A 24,382-nucleotide genomic window follows, 5' to 3' on the forward strand; every position below is an offset into this window, starting at 1 on the left:
GGGGGGGACCTTGTCATCTGTTATCTTCGAGTACCGTGTTTTCATCTTTTCATTTTGCAGATAGTCGTGCGTCATTACCTTCACAGCGCAGGGAAAACATACCGATAGGCTGGTCTGGAAAATCAAATGTGTTTCTCGCCATGTTAGAGCTCCCTTTCCCCCTGAGAATAGACTTTGAAGAACCTCCTCTTTTGATGCACATGGGACCTGCCCATGGCATAAAACTGCAGAGATAGCAAAGGATATAGATAACGATTTGCATGCATTGATGATCAGGGTGGTCTTGAGACTAAGAAGCGTTTGAAACACTTTGTGCTAAGAGGAAACACACGCTAACAAGATATATATCACGTGATAAGTGACGTAATGAGCTAGGCTGAGACTGGATTAGCCCATTTCGTTCCGCCAAGCAATTAGAGATTCAGAAAATGCCATCCGTTAATGATCTAGATACATACAATCAGATACCCAGCAACTGGCTGCTGACTTCCCGTTGATCCAATAGCAATGGCGGACAATGAGTTGCATTCTTTTCCCCTTCAGCCACGCTGACCCCGTCCTTTCCCCCGCTACTCTCCGCCTCTATCTTTGTCTCTTATGCTGACGGTCTCGTGCTCGATCATCTCGAAACAATGCTCGAACCTCGCATCCGTCCATCACTCCCTTCTTCCACTTTCGTCACAGAAAATCAGAAAAGACCGTCTTGATCTTGGGATATGTCAGCCTTCTGTCAGATTCGTCAAGTTCGAGAATCTGCTCGGCGATCATGACAAAGCGAATGGGACGACATTCTCATCATGTTCGCCATCGGCGAGAGATATCGCTGCGCACAACGATTCCCGTCAGGTTGGAATCAAGAGTCTGGCCCTGAACCAAGATGGTCATCAGAGATGCTTCCGATCCCAATCTGGTCTCCATGGGGTTTTCGATAAAGGACTTGATTTGTCAATCATCCTGCACATTCTCGCCCAATTGTTGCTGTAGGCGCAAATGGACGTCGTCTTCAGCGCAGTTCTTGACCCGGTTAAACTTGCCTTCATGAACCACCTCTTCCTGTCCGCCCCAAACATACACGTAAGAGCACTTGAGACACGGACGACATCGAGTGAACGTCCTCATCCGACCATCAAAGCAAAGATGATACGCTCTCAGCTCCTCGTCGTGTTTGAATGGTACAATGCTTCCCTCTTCCATAAGTTCCTTCATTCTTCCCGTGTCGCCCTTGGCATTGCCCCAGGCTTTTTGAAATTGTGCGATCCTCTCGCGCAATTTATCACCGTCGTTCGGAAGTCGCCCGAGCCGCATTTCGCAGAAGGTAGAGTCGACGAGACTAAACGGCCACCATCGCGCTTTGCACTCCCCCCATATGACTTGCTCACTACTAATACATACCGCGAAGATGGCAGGAAGACCTGTACCCGCCCGGTCGGGTATTTCATCGCACGGTCCCAGCACCAAGCGTTGAAGTATTTCGCTTTCAACTTCACCTATACAATTTCAAGTCAGTAAATGGTTGAAACTGACAGCACTATCAGCTTTTACCAAGAGTGTTTGGAGCTGACTCTAGTGACTGGAGCTCCATGTCAAGAATCAGCACTATCGCCGAGACGGTCGCAAGATCCCATGCTGGTCTTTCCAGAGCGAATTCCTGTTCCACCTCGAGGATCTTCTTCTTCAATTCTTCCAATTTATCCTCCAAGGCCTCTAGTCTGGCTGACGCGGCTCGAAAGTCGATCCATTCAGGTTTTTCCTTCAACTGACCAACCCAGAAGCTGAAGCCATGGTGGACAAAGTCGAGATGGTTCAAGAGGAGACGGAATGACTCAGATTGGGCTTTTTGAGGCTGTTTCTTGGCCTTGATCAGATAATCGGCCATGGCGATGTTGATCGACGTTGCGATTTCGGCAGTGTCGAAAAAATGTCCAGGCGTCTGTTTGGGGTTCTCGTCCTTGACCAGTCGTTGTCTGGGCACCTTTTTCTTCTCTTGTGCCTGCGGCTGCTCGGGCTTCTCTTGCTCGGGCATCCAGATGTCGCTGACGGACAATGTTTTGGTATTATACGTCATGTTATGCCGTCTGTGGTAAGGAATTTGATGTTTCTTGGATTCGAGGTTGTGGATGAGAGGCAGATTTGTACGAAACTTTTGGTTGGAGATAGCAGCCAGGTACAACACCAGAGGAAGTTTACAGAGCATCACAGGACTGCAAAAGCAGCTCTCTCAAGGCAATTGCTTGTAATTGCCTTGCCAGAGTTCTTTGATATGTGTTGCATTTACGGACAGAGACAGTGGTTTGCTTTGCCTGGCGGGGCAATAGCGTTCACTGCTTGTCTATGACTTTGTTGTATTACCTCAGGGGCGCGTCTCAAACGCACAAGGAACTTTCTGACAATCCCAAGTCTCAGACACTTGCGGTTCGCATTGGAGAGACATACACCAAGCACCCCAACCCTGGTCTTGCTATACCTACTGTCCAGGTTCTGCATATCGCTTTGCGCGATTGCGAGCCCATGCCTCAGAGAGGGCAGTGGAAGAAGCGAAGGGGAGAGCATTTCAGCTCGCCGCTTTACATGTGTTTCTCGGTCTGGCCTAAACACCGTCGGCCTAAGAATGGAAAGCTACTAATACTATGTATGAGAGATGAGGCCCCAGCATGAGTCATAGGATGCGCTGTGTGGGAGACGCCAGGGGGTTAGAGAGGGGTGGTTGTTGACGGCGGTGTGCTGAGGTCGACATTGTCAAGAAGCAGTTGTTGGAAAGTCCTTTGTTTATTGTCTGATTACTGTCGACGGGTCGCAGAGCGTACCACTCCAACTAACCCACCCCATGGACCTGGACACAAAGCGAAACACCTCTTCATTGTTCACCGAAGACCATTCGCCCCTTTTCCACAGTCAAGGCGCTTCATATGCAGGCGATTCCTTGTCCCCAAGCACAACGATAGTATAAACAGTTTGCGGCATTGCCTCTAATCTGTGATTGTGTCTCGGTGTGTCTTTGTCAAACTTTGAAACCACCACCGCTCTCCTCCCATGTCTTTCCGTACGTTTCTCTAAAAAACAAACGGCCTTTGTTTCTACCCCCACCCTTCCCCATTTTTTTGGTTTCTACCACATCTATACACAGAGAACTGCTAAGAGATGAGTTATCCGGCTCACAGGAAGCAAATTAATAGTGGGCAGGAACTTCAAAACTACCAGTCAATAGGTCTTTGTCGTGTTTCTGTTTATCCCAAGACGGAGTGCTGAGTATTTTTCTTACGAGGTGTTGAGGATATCGCTGGCAAACCGTTGAGAAGGACTACCTTGGTCAGGCATGTAGTCACACGAGGCTGTGACATGGTGGAGCCACTCACATCTAAGTCCACTTTTTAAACCTTCTTTGGCGATAAAAACTACATACGGCTTCGATACACGGTTTCGCTTCGCTAGATAGCCATACAGGAAAAACAGCCTCTAACGAATCGAGAGGATATTTTTACTTTTGGCCTCGAGGTCTCTGGTAGTCTCAAAAGAAAGTCTATCTGAACGTCTTTTGTCTCTATATGATGAATGCTAGATCAAAACGACCCACGCTCGCTTCCCTATATGCTTTGTTTTTGCCCCTGGACAAAAAGAAATGATGCTCGAGGTCACAGTTTGACCGGGTATTTCTTCCGAATCGTCTCGCCGTAGCGAAAGAAGAACCAACTCATCGGCGCCAGAGCGAGCGCGATGAATGCAAGCAGAGAATTGCCCCAGCCCAGGCCCAGAGCCGCGTACATTTCGGGCCCCGCCAGGGGGAGGAAGGCGCCCATTAAACTTCTCAAGACGGTGTTGGCGGCGATGGCCGAGGCGGCGTGAATGTGGTATGCATCGACGAGATATGTCTGCATCGGCATAAAGGTCGCGAGCAAACCGAATCCGACAAAAGACGTGCCAATGATGGGCATAATCCAATGGACCGCCTTGTCCGCGGACCATCCGTACCAGAACAAGCCAATGGGAATGAGAAGACTGCCAGGGATGAGTGGTGGCAGCCTGTATTCGGGTTTCATTTCCCCCTTGGCCGACAACTTCTTAACGACCTTGTCTGACAGCGTCCCGAAAATGACCAGCCCAATCATGGAACCGATGCCAATTCCGAGAAAGCTCAGTCCAACCGTGCCTTGGTTAAAGTGGTATTGCCCTTCAAAGACAATGGTGAGCGTGGTGAAGAGAAGATATAGGTAGCCGTAGACCACTGCCATGTAGACAGACAGCAAGAGGACGATCGGCGAGAAGAGGAGCATCTTGGTGGGCCGCACAAGAGCACGGACGAAGAAGACGCGCATGGCGAGACCCTGGTCGAGCTTGGAGCGTAGATTGAGATTGCCCGTCTCCTTGCGGAGTCGTTTCGCCCGCTGCTCCAGGAGCGTGGGTTCGAAGGTCTCCCGCAGGAAGATGACCGAGACACACAACATGACGCCGCCAGCGATGGTGATGAGCCAAAAGATCCAGCGCCAGCCGGCGGCCTGGCCCAGATATCCGCCCGCTACAGGACCAATGACTGGGCCCATGAGCGGTCCCAGGGTGAACAAGGCCATCGCGCCACCTCTCTTCTCTTGGGCAATGAGATCTGCTATAGAGCCACCCCCAATGGTGATTGGGCAACTTCCCGCGATTCCTGCCAGAAGACGGAAAACCAACAACGACCCCATTCCGGGTGCCAAAGCACACGCCATCGTCCAGATGACGAACGTAAAGTTGCTGACATGGTAGACGAGGAGCCTTCCCCATATTTCGCTGCACGGGGCAATGAATAGAGGACCCAAGGCGTAGCCCAGGATGTAAATGGAGACAATGAAACTACCGATGGTGTTATTGGATGAGTGGAATTCTTTCATGATCAAGGGTGTGGCTGGGGCGACCATCGACGAGGCCAGAGGTGTCAGGAAGGTGACAGAAGATATGATGGCCACGTTGGACCATTTCTTCCTGTTCGTCCAGTTGATGGCTTTCTCCGGGTCATTTGGGCCGTCCCAATCGACGATATTTGGATCGTGGTCGACGGTGACAGCGGGCGGGCCCTTCTCGTCGGCATCCTGAGTCGGATCGATGACCGGGATGCCGTGTTCAACATCGGGATCGAGCGGCTGTGGATTTGGTTCTTCTAGGTCCTTTTCCGAGAGGGTGGATGAATGGCTGGGGGTGTTTGCTTCTTCGTCGGCTTCGAGATGCTTGTCGTGCGAAGCAACCGGATCGGGCGACTTGGCCGCCATGCGATCTGGTAATCCATTTTGCGTCGGTCAGTATACAGAAAACGTCTAAAATGAACAAAGGCGAAGCATCTGGGAATATTTATCTCGATGGGATGGACTTTTGTTTTCGGAAAAATCTTACATGTTTATCTCAGGTGGTTTACGGGTTTGTGGGGGCGAAGATCCCCAGAAACCATCAAGTCAAAACTCGGTTAAAGGGCAGGATCCAGCTTCAAAACAAGAATACAATGGTCCACGGTAGATAACACTCGTACAAAGGAAGAACAAGGGGAAAAGTCCAAGGAGAGACAAGCAGATATCGATCTACCACAGGACAGCATCTCCGCGATCTCGGAAATGCCCAGCAAGCTATGTATTTAATGAGCGGTTCACGCCTCTTTGGACCCCTTATCAAAAAAGGTCGCTGTAGATTCCCCTCCCCACTGTTCGGCAAGGCCAGTATCCGTGTGGAGGAGACGGCGTTCATAGTCGTGCTTAACTCCGGGTTAGCCATAAACAGCAGCTCTGCTTATATACAGCCGAATTCGTGTATAGGACGAGAAAAATGAATGAGCAATGCCCTGCGCCTCTGATTGACTACCTTGGAATTTTGGATATCGCTTGTCTCTTGGGTAGAAGACTAAAGAGTCTCGGGTGGGTTGGTGTATCAGGGGCTCGGTGTGCTCCAGATCGTTATACACGGGGACCAAAGCCACACGACCAAAGCTAATTTGTGCACCGAACACAAAGAAAAGTTATGCCAAATGATTGGTGATGGGGGGCCTCGGTCTGCAAGACACTACCTACTGGTGCAACTGGCGCAATTTACGGACTACAGACTAGTCAAGTCCTCCGCTTCCCCAAATTGCCTAATACATGGAGAGTCCGCGGCAATTGCGGCACATTTCTCCACTGCAGCTGAGAGGACGACTCAAGATCGCACAAGATACCTCGCACATTGTGGTGGTATAGCTCTCTATTGAGTGCGCAGCATTTCTCGATTGCTACACTCGATATATGCGAGCCACGCATTCAATCTATATTCCATTTGAACGACTTGCTCGGCCAACTTGTTCATATTGCCAAACCTGCACTATTTTTCTGCCGGGGTTCTGCATATTGTCAGTGATGAAATTCCTGTGCCAGCGTGAAAGAGGGGAGCTTCTGCAGTTAGTGGCGCAAACTGTGGGGACACTTACCGCCTGCTGCTTCAAACGTGCCATTGGGTAGACGGCGGATGCTCTAGGTTGGTGTTAGTATGGACAACGGTTGTAGGGGGAACAGGCCTGTCCTGTGATATGATCTCAGGCGGGTAACTTACTTGAGCTGAGCTCTGGCCGGGTGCAATCTGCAATCATGATCGTGTCAGCCTTATTCGAGGTGAACGCCTAGGTGGAAGAACGGGCGCTTCTTCCCGGGCTGGAAGAGTCACTCACAAAGGAAATGTTGTGGCCTCTCGACTTCATGAATGCCACTGTCTCGTTGTCGTACGCGTACTCAAACGTCACCTGGTTTGGAATGAGTTGATCGTGAAGGCGAGGCTGCGCCAGCGCCTGTGGAGCTGTCATGTTCTGGTCAAGCACGTGGACCAGACTCTGAATTGTGGCTGTGATGATCCTTGATCCTCCTGCCGCGCCGGTAACATAGTAAAGCGTTCCGTTGCCATACTCAACGATGGTGGGTGAAATGGATGACAGTGGTCTCTTCCCCGGTCGCACATAGTTGGACGGACTTGGAACATATCCAAAGGCATTCGACGATCCGGGAATGGAAAAGTCGTTCATTTCGTTGTTCATGATCACCCCCGTCTCGGGGACCAGAATCTGCGACCCAAACAACAAGTTGATTGTCGTCGTTAGAGAGATGGCCATTCCAGAGGCATCTGCCGTAACAATATGAGAAGTGCCTGGGGTTTCCAGGGATTCAATCCCAGCTGGATCATACGCCGAGACATTCAACGTGCGAAGGTCTGAAATTTTGCTCCGAATATCGCGTGCTGTCGCGTCAGACAGCATTTCATCCTGATACGCCGACAGATTGTGCACAAAGGATGGATCACCAAGACTGGTTCTCTCCCCATATCCAAACCTGATTGCTTCGTCCAATCGGTGCGTGCTCAGATTGACCGTTCCAGCATGAAAGAAATCGGGATACAGTTCTAGGGTCTTGAGCACCGAGAGGGCGACCTCTCCCGAACTGGGGGCACTGCAGCTGAATAAACGATATCCTCGATACGTGATGTTGGCGGTTTGCCGAACGGCGACGGTGTAGTTGTGGAGGTCCTCGAGTGTCATGGTTCCGTTTGCCGCTTGCACCGCTGCAATGGTAGCCTCGGCGATTGGGCCACGGTAAAACGCATCAGGGCCTTGCTGAGCAATAGTTTCGAGCGTGTCGGCATACCTCTTCCGTGTTATTGTGTCTCCAGCTCCGAGCAAGGTGCCGTTGGGTGCGAAATCGATGGCCCAGTTTGGATCGTCGACGAGGAAATTGGGCACTGCGGCGGAAGCCATTCCCGATTCCATATAACGCACCAAGTCCTCGCTGACCGTCCAGCCATATCTAGCCGTCTTTATGGCGCCTTGCATTACCTGCGTCCAGGGAAGTTTCCCGTAATTTTGATGCAAATGAGCCAGGCCCCTGACTTCTCCTGGAACTCCGCTGTCGACCACCATGAGTCTGAAAGCATCTCTCCTGGATCGACAGAAGCACGTACCTCGCCAAACCCCCGAAAATGCTCGCGTTGGTGTTGTTGTTGTACATGTCCTGAAAAGCAGCAGCAGGGGCTGTTTCTCGAAAATCTATCACTTCGTAGCTCCCGTTTGAACTGCGGACGATCATGAACCCGCCACCACCGATGCCACTATGATACATGCCAATAACTCCGGTGCAAAAGACAGTGCCAACGAGCTTGGAGATTGTCACCCTGGAGTCTTTCGAGTCGTTGTTAGGGAGCTCACTTACCGCATCTGCAGCATTGCCGCCATTTCGGAGCAGATCAATTCCAATCTGGCTGCAAACACTGCTCTCGCTCGCTACAGCGCCCAAGGAGTCTGGCGCATACGGTTGTCGAATGTGAGGTAGGGGGTTGGCACCAGCCTGCTGTAGCAACGGCGGGACGACCAAAGCCCACGCCAGCTGCAATAGCGACAACATGATGAAGAGGTATCTTGACGCATGTAATGAGTGTGCAGAGTGCGAAGAAAGGAAAGCTCCGATAGAGAGTGACGAAGCCATCTTTATTTTTTCTTCTCCTTCTGGCGGGGTCCCAAGTAGGGAAGTCTCGTACGTCAATCCAGGAACAGGCAACTGGAACTGTGGATTGCCGGCTTCTGTCCCAGTCTAGGTGATTGCAAGGCACGCGAGCGGCGAGCCCTTGCAAGACCAAGTTGGTGGTTGCGTGAATGACGCAAGAAACTTCCCGTCTTCCAGTCAATGGGCTCAGTTACTGTTACACTGCATAACCACCTCGAGGGGTCGATCGACAAGCTCAATAAACTAGTCGGCGAGTGTAACCACTGACCAGTGCTGCCCAAAGACCACCGCGTGCAGTATACGCAAGAGAGAAAAGGGAGAGAGAGAGAGAGAGATCGGGAAAGGAATGAACTAGAGAACGTGTATCACCAAAAAAATGATTAACCAGGTATTATTATTACTGATTCGTCCACTCCTATCCTCATCTTCTCGCCCTCTCTCGCCCATTGTCCGGAATAAGGGACCGCCTTCTTGGAAGAGATAAACGAATCAAGATTTTGCCCATGTTACCGACCGCCGATCCGATTCCCGGCGGATTTACCCGCCCTTATCTGTGGATGGCTCTGTATACGACCTGTACAATACATGCTCCTGTGTGATGATGGTCTATCATTGGTGCTGATGATGATACTGGGTACAGAGTTCCCATCCCATCTCGCTACAGCTTGGATAACCTGGCTTCACCTTCACTAGAGCAGAGTCCTGTCTTGTGCGTTGCCAGCTGCTTCCGCAAGAGTTTGAAGGTCGCGTTTCTCGGCAGGGATGTCACCTCCCAGACGTGTCCCCTCAACTTCTTGTATCCTGCAACCTGCCCATCGACCGTTTGCTGAATGTCCTTGAGCGCTTGAATCTTGTCTTCTCGCTCCTTGACGTGTTCTCTGAGCACGACATATGCCGTGGGCAACTCGGTCATCTTAGTCTGATCCCACACTCCTCCCACCGCAGCATCCAGAACGGCAGGGTGAGAGAGCATGTACGCCTCCAGCTCGGTCGGAGACACCTGGAAGCCATTGTATTTGATCAACTCCTTTGTCCGGCCCACAACCTGTAGATGGCCTTCCGGGGAAATGGTACACACGTCGCCCCTTCGGGTTACCGTTAGCTTCTGTCCGAACACGACTCAAGGGAGAATGTTGAACGTACGTATTGTACCATCCATCTCGATCAAAGGCGGCCTCGTTGGCAGCAGGATTGTCGACATACCCTGCGGTCATATTGGGTCCTTTCAGCCACAACTCACCCGGCCCTCCTTCAGGAGCATCTGCGCCGTTTTCAAGACGCAACGATGCTAGAATATTGGGCAACAGCGTGCCACTCTTCCCCAGAGGCATGGCATCTCTAATCTTCTGCCACGTCACGTACGGAGCGGCCTCTGTCATGCCGTACAGCGCTACTGTCTTCCATTTGCCACGTCTCAGGAACTCTTGATAATCATCTTGACTGAGAGGAAGTGGACCGCAAGTCATGTGCCTGATGGTGGAAAAGTCATATCTTGAGACCAGATCAGTGGTTGCTATGGTCAACGCAGTCGTTGGCGACACCTGTGCCGCCGTGGCTCTCGTCCGTTGGATGGTTTTGGCATACAACTCAATCTCAAAGGATTCCATTATAATGTGCAGCATGCCGGTCCATGGTCCAAGGAACAAAGGTATCGTTGCTAGCCCCTCGCTGTCAGTAGAGATCGGATATCGTGCAGAGCTGAGGGCAGGAAGGTGTTCTAATCAGCCCATGGCAAAACTCACTATTAGCGATATGCACAAATGGCGTATACGATACAATCTTCTCGTCCGGGGACCAATGATCCGGATCGTGTGCCCACATTTGTAAAACGTTGGCTATGTAATTGTAGTGCGAAAGCCCGACCCCTTTGGGATTGCCCGTAGTGCCTGATGAGAGGTGTATCGATGCCAGCCTCCTCCTAGTATCCAAATAATGAGGTACAGACAACTCCTCAGACGCCAGGAGATCTGCATGGAGGTGTCGGAATCCCTTGGTCGGTGCACCGATGGCAGTCAAGACTTCTAGATCCTTCAATTCAGGGCATTTGTCTTTGGCAAGTTTGATAGCCTCTTTCACCGTTGCCCAAACCTTGGAATATACTATCAAAAATTTCGGCTTGGATACTGTTAGGGCATGAGCAATCTCGCCCGGCTTCAGCAAATGATTTATGGGGCAAAAGACGCCCCCGAGCCAGAGAACTGCATGGACAGCTTCGATGTACGCAACACTGTTTGGTAGGACAACGGCCCATCGACTTTGATCACCCGGACTGTACTGTTGTGTCAGGCCTTTGGCAAGTCTTCCAGCATTCGAACGTAGCTGACCTATAGTTAGGGTGCGATTTTCTACATCGTCCTGCGCGATGACTTGGTCAGAGGGTAGAGGGGGAGATCGAGCGCTGCGATGGAGGAGTTCTGTCAAGCTGAGGTCCTCGGGCAGGGCAACGTCGCGATCTTTCGATCTGTAAATCTTGGTTGCCATTGTTTCTCTGGAATGACGCCGTTCTCACGGGAGAGATCTGGTCTTTGTAGGGCGCAGGGCGGGTGGCCTCCAGGACATGGCTGCCTCATCGATAGACAGATAAAGAGGTAAAGTGTTCGAGTCGAAACGCACGAGTTGGCGAGTACTTGGCAAGCTCTTGCAGTCGATCACTCACACAGGACCTCGGAAAGACTGGTTTTACTCCTGGTGGCTCACCCATTAAACAGAACTACCAAAGCTGGGGCCCCGCAGAAAACAGAGACAACCCCTCACAAATTCACACTTCACCTCGGTTCTTCCAGCGGTTGGTTACTTGGATCCTTTGGCCCATGACCACCATACCGATGTTCGGAGACGGTTGTGGCTCCCAGTTTACATTTGAAGGCAGATAAATCCGGCACCAGGAACGGATATCAACATCAGTCATGAATGGCAAGCGAGACGGCGAGGCGCTATGTATGTGTTGTGCGCTCCGTCCTTAAGAAGTGCAAAGCCCCCACGCCTCCCTTTCATCGTACACATACATCAGCCGGCGATTGCCCGAACGTTGCGGCGTGCGTTGCGCGTGGCTTAAGAGCCGGTTACACTCTCAAGGAGAGTCATTTCTGAGGACGCACAGTAGTAGAGTACCAAGAGTACTTGATATGGATCGACAATTCCAGCACATACCGAGCAAGGGCTTCGGGAGACGTGATTTCCGTTGTACAAGTGCCGTAAGTGTCGAGTCAACCGCATACCGGACTTGGTGCTTCTGCCACCTTCACACCCCTCCCTCGTTCTCCGCATCTTTTCTGAACCATGTTAATAGTCCTGCTCAAAAACTTATTCCTCATTGACATAGAGTACATCTCTGAAAATCGTGACGCAGACCATTGCCAATTTTTGTCCATTGAATCTCTCAAGATTTTGATCCAACTTCCTCTTTGGGCATATGACCCAACCTCTGGAGTATTAAGCTTGAAGAACTCTGCTCTTGCCCACATGTACCCAATACTCGTAGATCTGTTGATAATGGGGCAGGCAAGGCCAAAAAGGGGTTCTAGTCAGGGTCCTGATTGTTCCCTGATCTGCCGGAGAATTCTTGGATGTCGCTGTGACTTTCTGATTGGCGATGGTCCAATGGGGCTGCTGAGAAGCGAACCAGTGCGATGGTTGCCGACTTAACCGGAGCCAAAAGCCGTGATGATGTCAATAGGGGTGGGACAGACCGGCGGTGGGTAGCCTAGAACTTTTGATGGACATGAGATTTACCGCATCCATAGTAGGTGGCACTTTTAAGCATATCAGGTCTTGACCCAACCCCTTGCGGACCTTCCAGATCTGACCTGCTCAAGGGGTCTCTGTAAGTCAGCGATCTCATTCTGTCTGCTCAATCAAGGCGGAAACAGTGTGGAGACCAGATCTGCCGGAGTCCTGTGCACTGAGAGTGATTGTTTTTAATTCTCTCTGGGAAAGAATTCTGACGCGTCTGTGTTCGGCAAGGGCAGTTCGGGGCGCTCGGTCCCTTGTTTGTACTCGTCCTCTGTGACTAGCACGACTGCGTTAAGGTCCAATCAAATAGGACTGATGGCGCATCTGCAGGGCAGTGGGTAGCCGGAGGAGAGTCTTTCCAAGGCCTAGACCGTGGCTACAACTAGGTTTGTCCAACGACATGTCTCCATCTCCATTCTTTTTTCTCTTGTGCTCACACTCTGACAAAACGCTCACTTAGGGACCCCCAGGGCTTTTGCTGACGCCCGTGAAAGGTTCTTTCCGGAGGGATCAATGCCACTGGCGTCATGCCACATGCGGTCTGCAGTAACTTAGTCTGTGGTTTGTATTATTAAAACAACTTCCACATTTTCGCATACCCGCGCCAAACGGGTCCTTTCTGGCATGGGAACATCTCTGGGCCAAGTGTCCTCTAAGGTGTCTTGCCCATGTGGCTCCCTCCCCTTGAGAATCAGGGAGTGTGTCTCAATGGCACGTAGCACCCCAGCAGGATTTGTCCGAACTGCATGTGAGCTGAAAGCTGAGCTCCTGGCGCAGATGGGGCGGTCGTCCAGTCTGCCTCGGCCACTTGAGTGCCCTGTGTACGAGTATTAGGTACGAGGTACAAAAACCTACTTGTAGGTAAATAAAGTTGAAAGCAGACAAAGTCAAAAAAGATTTGGTACGATTTTCCTGTGACGAAGAAGTTTGTGGCACCGGTGGCACGTAGTAGTTTGGCCAAAGAAATTCTTCAGAAACTCTGACCAAGGCTCCAAGCACTGACGGCCTTCGTCCACCGTATTCCACACTCCCTGTCCGCTTCTCCAGAACATAATGCAACTCTACCCTAATCAAGAATCCCGCTGCACGGTCTCACTTTGATTGCGCACCTACCTGGAGACGGAGACTCGTATTTCGTCTTGGGACAGCCTACGCCCTCCCCCTCCAGCTGCCCTTTCCCTGGCCCGTCTCCGATCCTTGACTTACCAGCACCAGTGCCAGCACTCCTCGACTATTCTACCTATTTTCACCAAATTCCTTCGACTTCTCTCAATCTCTCCTCTCCCTCTTAGACAACAAGTCCCTCTACCCTACGGCCCTCTACCCTTTGCGCGCCGTTTACCAGAAAGATAGCCAGTAACACGCCTGCAGCCCAGTATCGGACCTGCGTTGCGACAAGTCGTTGCCTGCTCCACGATCCTTATCTTGGACCTGGCTACATCATTGTTCGACCTACGACGAATGAAGCCTTTGGCACCATCGAACTGCATTCGCAACAGAAGGCTCGCGACCGGCAGACTCTACGAATGTCTATGAGAACAAATATACCCCCAAGACATCAGAGCCAGGTGTTTCAAAGTGGACGATAACACCAAATGGCAGTGATGGCTGAACCACCTGATCCTAAGCCGTCTCTGCCGCTCATTGAACGGCAATCATTATGCCTCCCTAGCGTTGAGCCCGGTGTGCCAGCCCAATACGGAGAAGATGGATTTCTTCAGAACCTCGCAAGGCATTTCCCCTCTCCTGAGAACAATGCCCTCGAGAAATTGGTGCAGCTAAAGCGAGAACTCAAAATGGCGGACACCGAATCATTCTGGCAAAAGCTGATGGAGGGCATGACGGAGATTTGCCATGCGCAATACGGATTTGTTGCAAAGCGGATACTGTCAGACGACCACCATTCGGCGGTAGAAATGCCCCCGTTTGGCGAATCAGGCTCATGTCTTCTGGGTGTTGCTTTCTATTACAACGACGGCGACAAGCAGAAAGCCATGCATCGTGACTATAAGTATCTTGCTTGGGGTTCGCCCTGTGCCTACATGAAGCACGACAAAGTCTTTCTAATTCCGGAGCACATGAGTTCGTTCATTACTCATAATCCTAATGCCCTTCCTTTCCCTGCAGAAGGCTACATTGGAATCCCCTTGTTTGCAGAAGGGAAGTGCTTTGCCCATTTCGGTATGATGTGGACACAAGAAGGTCTTGACCGGCGCGAGACTACCTGGAGTTACACGGAACTCCTGCTGCATTCATTGGAGGACATGATCGTCGAGCGTCTTTTGAGCGGCCAGGGGTTTGTAAAGCCTCGGAATCGAAGTACCAACACAGCCAGGCTGACCCATGTCATCCCGCGTGAAGCCGTCACTCCTGGGACCCAGTCCCTAAAGCCATATGCGAAAAGTCTGTCTCATGAATTAAGGACGCCAATGCAAGGGGTAGTGGGAATGCTGGACGTTATGCATGCAACGGTACAGGAACAGATTGAGGGTGTCTCGGATATCTCTCTGCGCCAGGTGTTTCGGGGTCTACGAGAGAATATCGAGACCATCCAAGACAGTGCGAAACGAGCCGTTGAAGCTGCTGATAATGTCGTCCATGCCTACGACATGAATATGCAAATTCCCGATACTCCCTCGAATGAAAACGAATCCCCAGCAGCCACATCCACAGGTTACTTTGATTACAAACCTCCTAGGCTGATTGAAGGGAGTGATATCCATTTCAATCCCTACAAGCGCCGCCGAAGTAGTCCGACATCCTGGCAATTCGGTAACGCCACTAAGATGCGACAACTTGGATCATCACATCGTGTTGACGTCTCTCCTAAGAGTAACACAGGCAAGTTCCCAACCCCACAGACGCTCTCTTCAGATGAACGCGTCCCCACGATCATCACTCCCGTACAGGATTGCAACACACCTGGGGATCTGCCTACACCTTCAACCAAGCTATCGTCGACAGAGAGTGACCCGTTACCAACACCAGGGTTGAAACACTGTCGGATTCGAACTCTGATACCCTTGGTGATCTACGACTCTTTACGTGTCGGAGGCAGGCCCGATTCGGCTATAGGAGAACCCACTGATTTGGGCGAACGAATCGTGGTGAGGTCGCGCTCATCAAATGGCCATATTTCCCAGAAAATCATCGAATGGTCAGTGGCTGCAGATGTGCCCGAGACTATATTTGCAGACGAACGCGACCTGACCAAATTGGTATCGGCTGTGCTGCTGAACGCCATCAAGTTCACAGAGCAGGGCAGCATTACTTTGCATGCCCGACTTTCAAAGACGCACCGATTCTTGATTATCAAGTGCAAGGATACCGGCGATGGGATTCCAGAAGACTTTCAACCCGAGTTATTTAAACCATTCTCGCGAGAAGACGACTCGTTGACCAGGTCCAAGGAAGGCCTCGGCCTTGGTCTTTTAGTTGCCAAAGGACTGGCTCGTCGTCTTGGCGGCGACATCGTCCTCGTGGCTTCAGAGGTGTCGGGCCCAAACAAAGGTTCTGAGTTCGAGATTAAGGTTCCTTTCGAGCCTAACGAGAGCGCGACAAGTCGTTCTGGCACCCCTGGTAGTAGGACCCCAGAAGGCTCAAAAAGTGTCTCCCAACCAGCTACTACACTAGCACCTCCAGATTCGTCGCCCAACGCCCACAAGCATTCTCGACCCTCAAGAATAACAATGCCGTCGACTGAAGAATATAGCTCCCGTGGACCACGGACTCCAGCCCGGATTAGTCCCCTCAAGAAGGACACGTACGACCGGCACCTGGCACAGAAGCATCCTCTGACATTCTTGGTTGCGGAAGATAATAAGATTAACCGTAAATTGCTGGTGAATATGCTCGGCAAGCTAGGCTACAAGGATGTGCACGAAGCCTTTGATGGGAAGGAGGCAGTGAGGATTATGCGGGAAATACACAATAAGGGACGAAGTTGCGGAAAATCGTACGGGAAACGATCCAACAAAAAGGTCGATGTTGTCTTGATGGACCTCTGGATGCCCGAAATGGATGGTTACCAAGCAACCGAGCATATATTAGAGATGTTCCAACATTCTCAAGGCGAGGAAGGATCCGACTGTGGCGGCATGACTCCTCCCATCGTCTTAGCTGTCAGTGCCGATGTCACTGACGAGGCCATTGACCGGGCGACAAAGACTGGGATGGAAGGGTTCATGACGAAGCCGTACAAGTTGGCTGACTTACAGAAACTGATTGTTGAATTCTGCGTTCGAAGCGAAGGCGTTGTTTCTACCTCGGGTTGATAGAGGAGGTTTTGAAACTGAAGAGAGTGTGTGTCAGGTCTCCTCTGGGTAGAGGTCAAGTCGTTCCTTCGGTGATCTTGTATATATTTTATAAGATGCGTTATATGTCACGAGATACATGACGAGATGGTTAGAGACAATGTGATACCCATTAATGACCGAATTTTAAGAGTCTGGAATTCGAGACATGGACCGCACAAGTACAAGTCAATTGATGTATGGCCGTCTTCGCACGACGGACCTGCGCTGTAGCTGTAGTCTCAAGGTGTATGAAATGGAATTGAGTACGAGTGGGACTTGGAAACAGTGTTGTTTGTTGTTTGTATGTGGCCAATCAAGACACTTCATCTATTACTACATATTAACTTCTCTGCTTCTCCAGGCACCATCCAAGAAACTAGAATCATTCACCACTCTCTGCTGTATCCATACACATCCTCAAACACGGCATAAGACCTCCCTTTTGTTGACTCCTGAAGTCTGTCTGTATGTTTGACACGCCTCCCACGCTTGACAGACTATACTACTGGGCTCGCCACCTCCAGTAAGATCTCGAGAAAGAAGTCGAAGATGCCTACTCCCTTGGACAAAGCAATGCAATCTCGTGTATGTGCTACCTCATCACCTACTCAATCCTCTGACTCAATGGCTTGACGCTTGAATTTGTCACTGTCTTGATGTTGCACTCGAGTCCTGGTGACTTGCAGTGCCCCAACTGATATGGTCACCAGAATCTATTCTTCGGTTTGCATTCCCCACTTCTACTGTCTGGATTCTGATCTCAGGGATCTTGATTTGCCTTGTAACCCTGGATGAGTCCTTATAAGGCCAACGGAACCGCCAAAATTGCTGTCGCCAGCTCCCTGTGTCCTTTACAAATCCCCAACCCACACAACACCTCATTCGACCCAAAGCGAGGAATGGCGCCTGACTTTTACTATCTCTTCCTAGGCTTTGCGGGATTAGTGACTCTGGCATCACTATGGAATATGTGGGGTGGAGATATATTCCCTGCCGAGGGTGATCCTACGGGTGGTATGGTCCTGTCCTGCTTCCTAACAGCGTCTTTGGTGGCTGGCTTGAATATCATAGCACCAAGCTATTGAGCTAATCGACATACGCAGATCCGGAATACTGGACCGAAACAGAGTTGAGGCGGTGGCTGAAGCTGGTAAGTCAGCGGTTGCGCTCTGAATGCTTTGCCGCTTGATCAGCCTGCAAAAAGTCAATCGCGCCGAGACTGACACTCATGTTCAAGAGGAATTTAGCGCCTGACACCAAAATGACCAGGCCAGAGCTTTTGGAACGAGTCAAGGCGAATATGAGAACGCAGACGACTTCTTTGAACGCCGAGCGACGGGGCTGACGGGCAACATGTCGAAGACCGCAAATGAAACTGACATTTCATGGACAGATGGAAAGGTATTGCATGGATTATGTTTCAAGATTAAAGGACCGGGGGCCGCAGGTGGGATGATTGGGAATGATTTCGAATGTGAATGAACATATGCTCTAGTCCGAATGTTGTTCTCCATTTCTCCGCGATTATCTGTACTTGTATTGGAATGAATGCATGGAATTGAGGCTGAGAGGCTACCTGGCCAATGTCGCCACTCCGCCACCTGGAGAGGCTGCGAGGCTCAGCCTCGCCGCCTTGCCGTCGATCGCGGACTCCAAATAGTGATGCGGAGAAAACTGCAAATGTTGCTCATCCATGCTGTAGCTTTCGAAAACTAATTATTGGAGCGAATGAATACGTGGGCCTGCACATGTTGACCCGACTCTCGTGCGCACATCTAACTCTTGAACTCTCCCCACCCCAGCATGCTCGCTCTCGAGCGCAACGCTCATAGTTTCTTCCTCCAATGTCGAGCTTCTGCGCGATGTCAACCATGGCGACCGGTTCTGCCTCGTGGAAATTCTCAACGGCGCACCCTCGCAGCAGCGATTGAACCAGAAAGCTCTATAAATGCTCATGCTCATGCTCTGGCAGGGAAACCTTACTATGTGACAACGCCCATATTCTACGTCAATTCAGGCATGTGTTTGATCGTCTTTCGCTTCAGATGGCAGCTGACTGACTTTACACGTTGCAGCACCCCATGTCGGCCACCTCTACACGTTGGTCCTCGCCGATGTTCTCAAACGCTGGGCAAAGCTTCGCGGTGATACGAGGGCGACCCTCCTGACCGGAACCGATGAACATGGAATGAAGGTGCAAAAGGCTGCTCAAAAGGCAAACACCGATGTCAAGCTGTTCTGCGATCATCACGCCGAGCAGTTCAAGGCATTATGTGACGCAGCCAACATCGACTACGACCGTTTCATCCGAACCACGGACGAGGACCATAAGGAGGTTGTCAGATATGTCTGGGAAGAGCTGAATCGCGCGGGATTTATCTACGAAGCCAAGCACGAGGGCTGGTACTCGGTCAGCGACGAGACTTTTTATCCCTCAACTCAAGTCCACAAAGTCCTCGATCCGTCAACAGGTATAACGAAGATTGTCTCCATCGAGACCGGGAAAGATGTCGAATGGACTTCGGAGATGAATTACCATTTCAGGCTGTCCGAATTTCAGGCTCCGTTGCTAAAGTACTACGAGAACCATGCGGGCGCTATTGTCCCAAAGCAGCGCATGGCCTTCATCATGGACGAGATTCGAAGTGGACTCAAAGATCTGTCTGTTTCCAGACCTTCATCGCGGTTGACTTGGGGAATTCAGGTTCCGGGCGACGAGAGCCAGACCATCTACGTTTGGCTCGATGCGTTATTCAATTACTTGACCATGACGGGATATCCGTTCGTCAACAGAAATGACGCCAACATGATGTGGCCCCCGAATTGTCAAGTCATCGGCAAAGACATCATCCGTTTTCACACCATTTACTGGCCTGCTTTCCTCATGGCTTTGAATCTTCCTGTGGCGGATAGATTCCTGACCCATGCTCATTGGACAATGAACAACGAAAAAATGTCCAAGTCGGCCGGCAACGGGGTCAATCCGTTCTACGCCATGGACCGATTTGGAGTGGACTGTATCCGTTTCTTCATGGCACACAACGGGGGTATTGTTGACGATGCCACGTACGACAACTCATTCATTGAAGAGACGTACAATCACTTACTCAGAGGTGGACTCGGCAATCTCATTCATCGCGTCTACAAGAGCAAGCACTTCGATGTCCGTGGGGCTGTGAAATTGGTCAAAGAGGACGAAAATTTCTCAAAGTTCATCACTCGAGACCAATGGAGCGCCAGTGACCTGGAGATGAAGGCCATTCATGCCAACCTACGAGGTCACCATGCCAGACTATGCTCTGTGAGAGAAATCGCAGACAACCACATGAATGAACCGGATCCACGGAAAGCTGTACAGTCAATCTGTGAGCTGATCGGGGAGGTAAGGCATAATTTCACATGTTACGGTTGAAGTCGCAGAGCTGACCAATTTCGCAGACAAACAAGCTCTTCCACAATTCTGAAGTCTGGAAGTTGATCAAGAGTACAGATCCCGAAACAAGGCATATAGCGAACTACATCCTTTTTACCAGCGCGGACTCTATCCGAATCATGGCTATTCTCCTCCAACCGTTTATGCCTCAAAGAATGAAAGCCGCCCTGGATTTGATGGAAGTCAACGAATCACGGCGGACGTTTGACGATGCGGTTTTCGGTGCTGATTTCACGTATGGTCCTCCAGCGCTAGGACCTGATGCAAAGGCATCGACTGAAGTCGTCTTCCCAATGCTCTTGTCTGTTCATTGAGAGACACAAAACAGTGCCATGAAAAGTCACAGCGTTGAGCATTATGATGCACCTATCCACTGTCCATTCTGAAGTTGAGCCTGACCAACCCCCTCCATCCTTATCAAACCGGGACTCATTTCGGCGGTTCATCCCGTGGGATTGTCCTAACCACAAGCGCAATTCTCGACAGCTATCCCTAACGACGCGGAAAGTCCCACGCAAGTCCAACCGGATCCGAATATCCCTTCGCCCTGAAAGCCCGGCTGGACGAGGAGCCTGAGTCCCCCAACTCGATTTTGACTTATCGTACCTGCATCAGCGTTAGCGGAATCTGCCCTCACGAAAAGGATTTGGTTCGTGTTGCGTCAACGTGGTATTTTGCGCCGTGCAAGATACCCACCCTATCTATGTATGTACCTTGAGACTGCCGGGCAGCTTTACACTTATCAGCTGCTCCCTGGGCTGGACACCTGATCCACGTCTTGTTCAATCTTTGGATATCAGAAATGGAAATTTTTTGGGCCCGAGCTAGGCAGCAGGGACACCACCACCTGGATCTGGGACGTCTCGTGTTTGGGGGGTGGGGGAGGGGAGGATCTAGTCTTTTCTACTTACTGCTGTTTTGTTTTACCACGCAGTCTTTATTCATTTTTCTTCTTTTGGTTATTATGCCGTCAGTTTGCCCACCCACTGCGCCATAGGGCATCCGCATTTCTTTTCGTCGGCTGTGTGGGAAATGCTGGCTTCGCACCTGTCTCTGCCACCAGAGTACGGGACCCTAGCTGTCGACAGTCAAGATGGACCCAACAGATACATACTGGTCAGGTCCCAGGGACGACTCTGGGTTCGAAAACGAGGGCTGTTGGGTCAAGATCTGTGCGGCTGCCAAGACTCATGCATCGTGTAAAATAATACAGAAATACAGCGTCTACCTTTGGCTATGCCAAGTGGGTAGTGATCTGGTGGTTGACACTGAGGCAATCGGATTTAGATAGCGAGGAAGAAAAGATATAAGTTATCTGCTTCGAGTTTGGGGTCCACGGCATGCATCCCATTCAATGGCCCATCAAATTAACTATATACAGATAAGAACCTAGGATGTTTCTATCCTAACTCTGGTCACGCTAGTTTCATGGCTCCTAAGCCTTACTAAGCCCTGTTCTCACCAAGGAGATAGTGTCGAGTCGAGCATGGGATTCTCATGGCTGTGAAACATGACCTCGCTCAAATCTTGATGGATGGGGAACCGGGATTCCCAGATATCCGGAGATCGAGTTCCAAGCCTCCTCATTGAACCCAAAAGCGGTCGACATTGAATGTCTATCGCTCTTCAGGGCTGTGGCAGCATTCTCCTTACATCGTACACTTGTCCTCGCCACCTAATGCCTTTGGACATGGAGTCGTCCGCTTCCATCGGTGCGTCACGAGTCGCAATACCCGGGAGACTTACCACCGCTGCTCCCTGCCCATTGCTGGATTGTTAAAATAGTCGTATACACACAACTCGCCAATCCAAATACAAACATCAAATAATCAAGCCATTTCTGCAACTTGGTCGTTGCCACAGCCTTGAGATGTAACAAAGGAGGGTAGCAATATACCAGGGGTATGCATGCGAAGCTCCCAACCAAGGCCACAAACTTGTCCAAGTCGCCAGCCCCACCCCATGCAATGAGCGCACATACGGCGACCAGGAAAAAGCGAAAGATATTTTTCTGCCACTTGATATAAGGATTGTATTTGCCCGAGCGAGTGAATAGTTCGTTTTCCATGATACGGATGGCAGGGAACAACTGTAGCGGTGTGCTCAGGAGGATAGCCAGGGAGTACAGGAATTGTACAGCGTTGACCATTTTACTGTCTTGAGGCAGGTTGAGGATGACAACTGTTTTGGTTTTCGAGCCATACGCAGCGTACGAAAGGGCGCCGATGGAGGTGAAAAGGATGGTGATGATGACCATGACAGTAGCCAGGACGCCAGGGAAATCTTGTGGTCGTTTCATTGATTCCTGAATCGGGATAATCAGCCCGACACCTTCAAAGGTGAAGATAGCGGTACCGATGAAAAGTGTCCAGGTTGACGGGTTGAACATAGTGATATCCGAAGGTCCTCTGTTATCGACAATGGTGGCAATGTCATAGTAGTACAGGTAGATGAGGCCCACGAGGATGAAGGCGTCAGCGATGAGAGCCGTGAATCCTAGTTTTCCAATATCTCTGATCAAGCTGAGCGGCAAAAATATGACCAGTTGCATCAAAACCATGAACTTGATGTCGATGAAAGTCCTGCACTTGGAGACCGCAAGAACAAATGCCTGTAGATTCTCCGAAGTGAAGACGGTGTAAGCCGACACAAAACCGATTTGGCTAAGAACAATGGAGAACAGTATCATGGCTCTCATCCACTTTCCATAGAGAATGCCGCCAATATCGCCGAATGAAGCCTCGACCTTGTTCCTTGTACTGATGAGCAAGATAAAACAATGGTAGCTCAGGGCAGCAACACCAAGCAAGACAAGGGAGGAAAATAGCATGCCACCGTTGAGGAAAGCCCTCGGTAGGAAGAGAACTCCCGTGCCAACAAAAGATTTCAAGAGCAATAGAGATGCGTTGAAACTGCTGCCCGTTCCTGTCGGCGGACGCTCCCTATGTCGCCTCCGCCGTAGTCCGCCAGGCGTAAGCAGGGCACTATCCTCCATAGGCTCTCGATCGCTGCCCTCGTCGTAGGCATCTGACGAGAAATATTCATCTGGCTCAAGGACCTCGTCATCTTCCTCCAAGTCTTCACCCGCAAAGTGTCCGTATAGCGTTAAAAACTCCAGAAAATTATTCGTAAACAGCCTGGGCCGAACATCACTTGTAGACGGGTCCTGACCATGTGCTGCAGGGGACCCTTTCCAGCCTCGACCGGAAGGAGTGGGACTCTCGGCGGCTCTGCGCAGAAAGTTTCTGCGGAATCCGCCAGGCACCCGAATGTTTTGTATGTCCAAGGTGTCACTTTCAGGCTCTGGTCTCGGCATAGTGAAGCTTTTGCTCCTCTGCGCCTTGCCAGGCTGGTTTCCCTCCTGCTCTTCTGCCCATCGATACACAGCACGGGTCATATCCCCACCTTGTAACCGGAGACTGGAAAACTCGCCGGAATCCGAACCAGTCGTTGGCTCGTTCAAATCTAATCGGAGAGGTCTACCCCTCGATAAGCCTTGGTCTGGCTGCACCAAGTGTCTTTTCACCACTTCAGGGTCCTCCGTTGGGCCTGGACTCCCGGCCACTTCACGAGGATTGAAAGAGCCATAGTTGCTCCTCGGTAATCTGTCGTGGCTCCCCAGTCCTGCGGAGGTGTTCAATAGTGGCTGTCTCGGGGAAGGATCGTTTGCAGGAACAGGTGGTGTACGGCTTCCGGGAGGAGATCGATTCCCTGTATCGGCGAGAGCTGTGGAGAGGGCTGACCGACCTGGGCCTGGCAACGACCCAGATTGATCAAGTTTGGGCAGGGCAGAGTCGTTGCTGTCAGCGGCGATCTGTTGCGGAGTCGGAACCTGGGGTATAGGAGGCGTGTTAAGGCGATGGGAGGGCACAGGGGAGGACAATCGTGCTATCGATGCATTTCGCGAATGCGAACTACGTCCCGCGGGACTGCTTGAGCGTATATCCACGGGACTGGTTCTAGACATTGTCGACGATATTGAGACCTTGTTGAGTTGAAGGTAGATTTAGGAGCCGTGAACACCACGACATATGTAGTATCGAACGGCTTGCCCAATAATCCGGATATCAAAGATATAGCATGTGATCGGTACGAATGATCAGGGAACAAGTGCTTGTGATGCGCTCGTGGCAAAGAAATAATGGAAAGTCCCTTTTTCGCCTACGATGTAACTGGTCAGCATGATGCAAGCGGCGAAAATCCCCTGGCGGCTGCGCCCTGCACGGGGGTCGCCTCGGCGTGGTTTGCTTCTGCGGTCAAGGCGCATCATGCCGACAATAGGTGCTGGTCCAATAATCGCGTTTTAACTACGTCGCCCAAGTCCACAAGCACTCGTAGGCGCAGCTCCCCACTTCTGATGCTCAAGGCCAACCCCCACGTCTCCCACCCAGCAAGGCTAGAGGTGCAAAATTCCCCTTTTGAACACCCCTCAACATCCGTCCATAGGGGTCCCT

The 24,382-nt window shown here is 51.0% G+C and overlaps 6 protein-coding genes across 6 annotated transcripts; 2 read left to right on the plus strand and 4 right to left on the minus strand.

Annotated features, from left to right (window-relative positions):
- Positions 1-945: 945 nt before the first annotated feature.
- Positions 946-2,065, minus strand: AYO21_10194 (hypothetical protein; the record flags this gene model as incomplete). Its single annotated transcript, XM_022660116.1, has 2 exons — positions 946-1,487; positions 1,543-2,065. The coding sequence occupies 2 exons, from the start codon at positions 2,063-2,065 to the stop codon at positions 946-948; spliced, it is 1,065 nt and encodes a 354-aa protein (XP_022507539.1).
- Positions 2,066-3,629: 1,564 nt separating this feature from the next.
- On the minus strand, positions 3,630-8,369 carry AYO21_10195 (hypothetical protein; the record flags this gene model as incomplete). The annotated part of the gene is made up of 5 exons (XM_022660117.1): positions 3,630-5,242; positions 6,416-6,458; positions 6,538-6,564; positions 6,653-7,874; positions 7,930-8,369. The coding sequence occupies 5 exons, from the start codon at positions 8,367-8,369 to the stop codon at positions 3,630-3,632; spliced, it is 3,345 nt and encodes a 1,114-aa protein (XP_022507540.1).
- Positions 8,370-9,126: 757 nt separating this feature from the next.
- AYO21_10196 (hypothetical protein) lies at positions 9,127-10,949 on the minus strand (the record flags this gene model as incomplete). The annotated part of the gene is made up of 3 exons (XM_022660118.1): positions 9,127-9,553; positions 9,612-10,125; positions 10,211-10,949. 3 exons carry the CDS (start codon positions 10,947-10,949, stop codon positions 9,127-9,129), a joined length of 1,680 nt encoding a protein of 559 aa, XP_022507541.1.
- Positions 10,950-13,804: 2,855 nt separating this feature from the next.
- Positions 13,805-16,474, plus strand: AYO21_10197 (hypothetical protein; the record flags this gene model as incomplete). Its single annotated transcript, XM_022660119.1, has 1 exon — positions 13,805-16,474. One exon carries the CDS (start codon positions 13,805-13,807, stop codon positions 16,472-16,474), a length of 2,670 nt encoding a protein of 889 aa, XP_022507542.1.
- An 812-nt stretch (positions 16,475-17,286) lies between these two features.
- Positions 17,287-20,242, plus strand: AYO21_10198 (hypothetical protein; the record flags this gene model as incomplete). The annotated part of the gene is made up of 7 exons (XM_022660120.1): positions 17,287-17,509; positions 17,599-17,645; positions 17,765-17,896; positions 17,991-18,154; positions 18,298-18,518; positions 18,571-19,877; positions 19,934-20,242. The coding sequence occupies 7 exons, from the start codon at positions 17,287-17,289 to the stop codon at positions 20,240-20,242; spliced, it is 2,403 nt and encodes an 800-aa protein (XP_022507543.1).
- Positions 20,243-21,645: 1,403 nt separating this feature from the next.
- On the minus strand, positions 21,646-23,895 carry AYO21_10199 (hypothetical protein; the record flags this gene model as incomplete). The annotated part of the gene is made up of 1 exon (XM_022660121.1): positions 21,646-23,895. The coding sequence occupies one exon, from the start codon at positions 23,893-23,895 to the stop codon at positions 21,646-21,648; it is 2,250 nt and encodes a 749-aa protein (XP_022507544.1).
- Between the last annotated feature and the right edge of the window lie 487 nt (positions 23,896-24,382).

Source organism: Fonsecaea monophora (assembly GCF_001642475.1).
Source record: "Fonsecaea monophora strain CBS 269.37 chromosome Unknown Scaff113, whole genome shotgun sequence".
Classification (NCBI taxonomy): Eukaryota; Fungi; Ascomycota; class Eurotiomycetes; order Chaetothyriales; family Herpotrichiellaceae; genus Fonsecaea; species Fonsecaea monophora.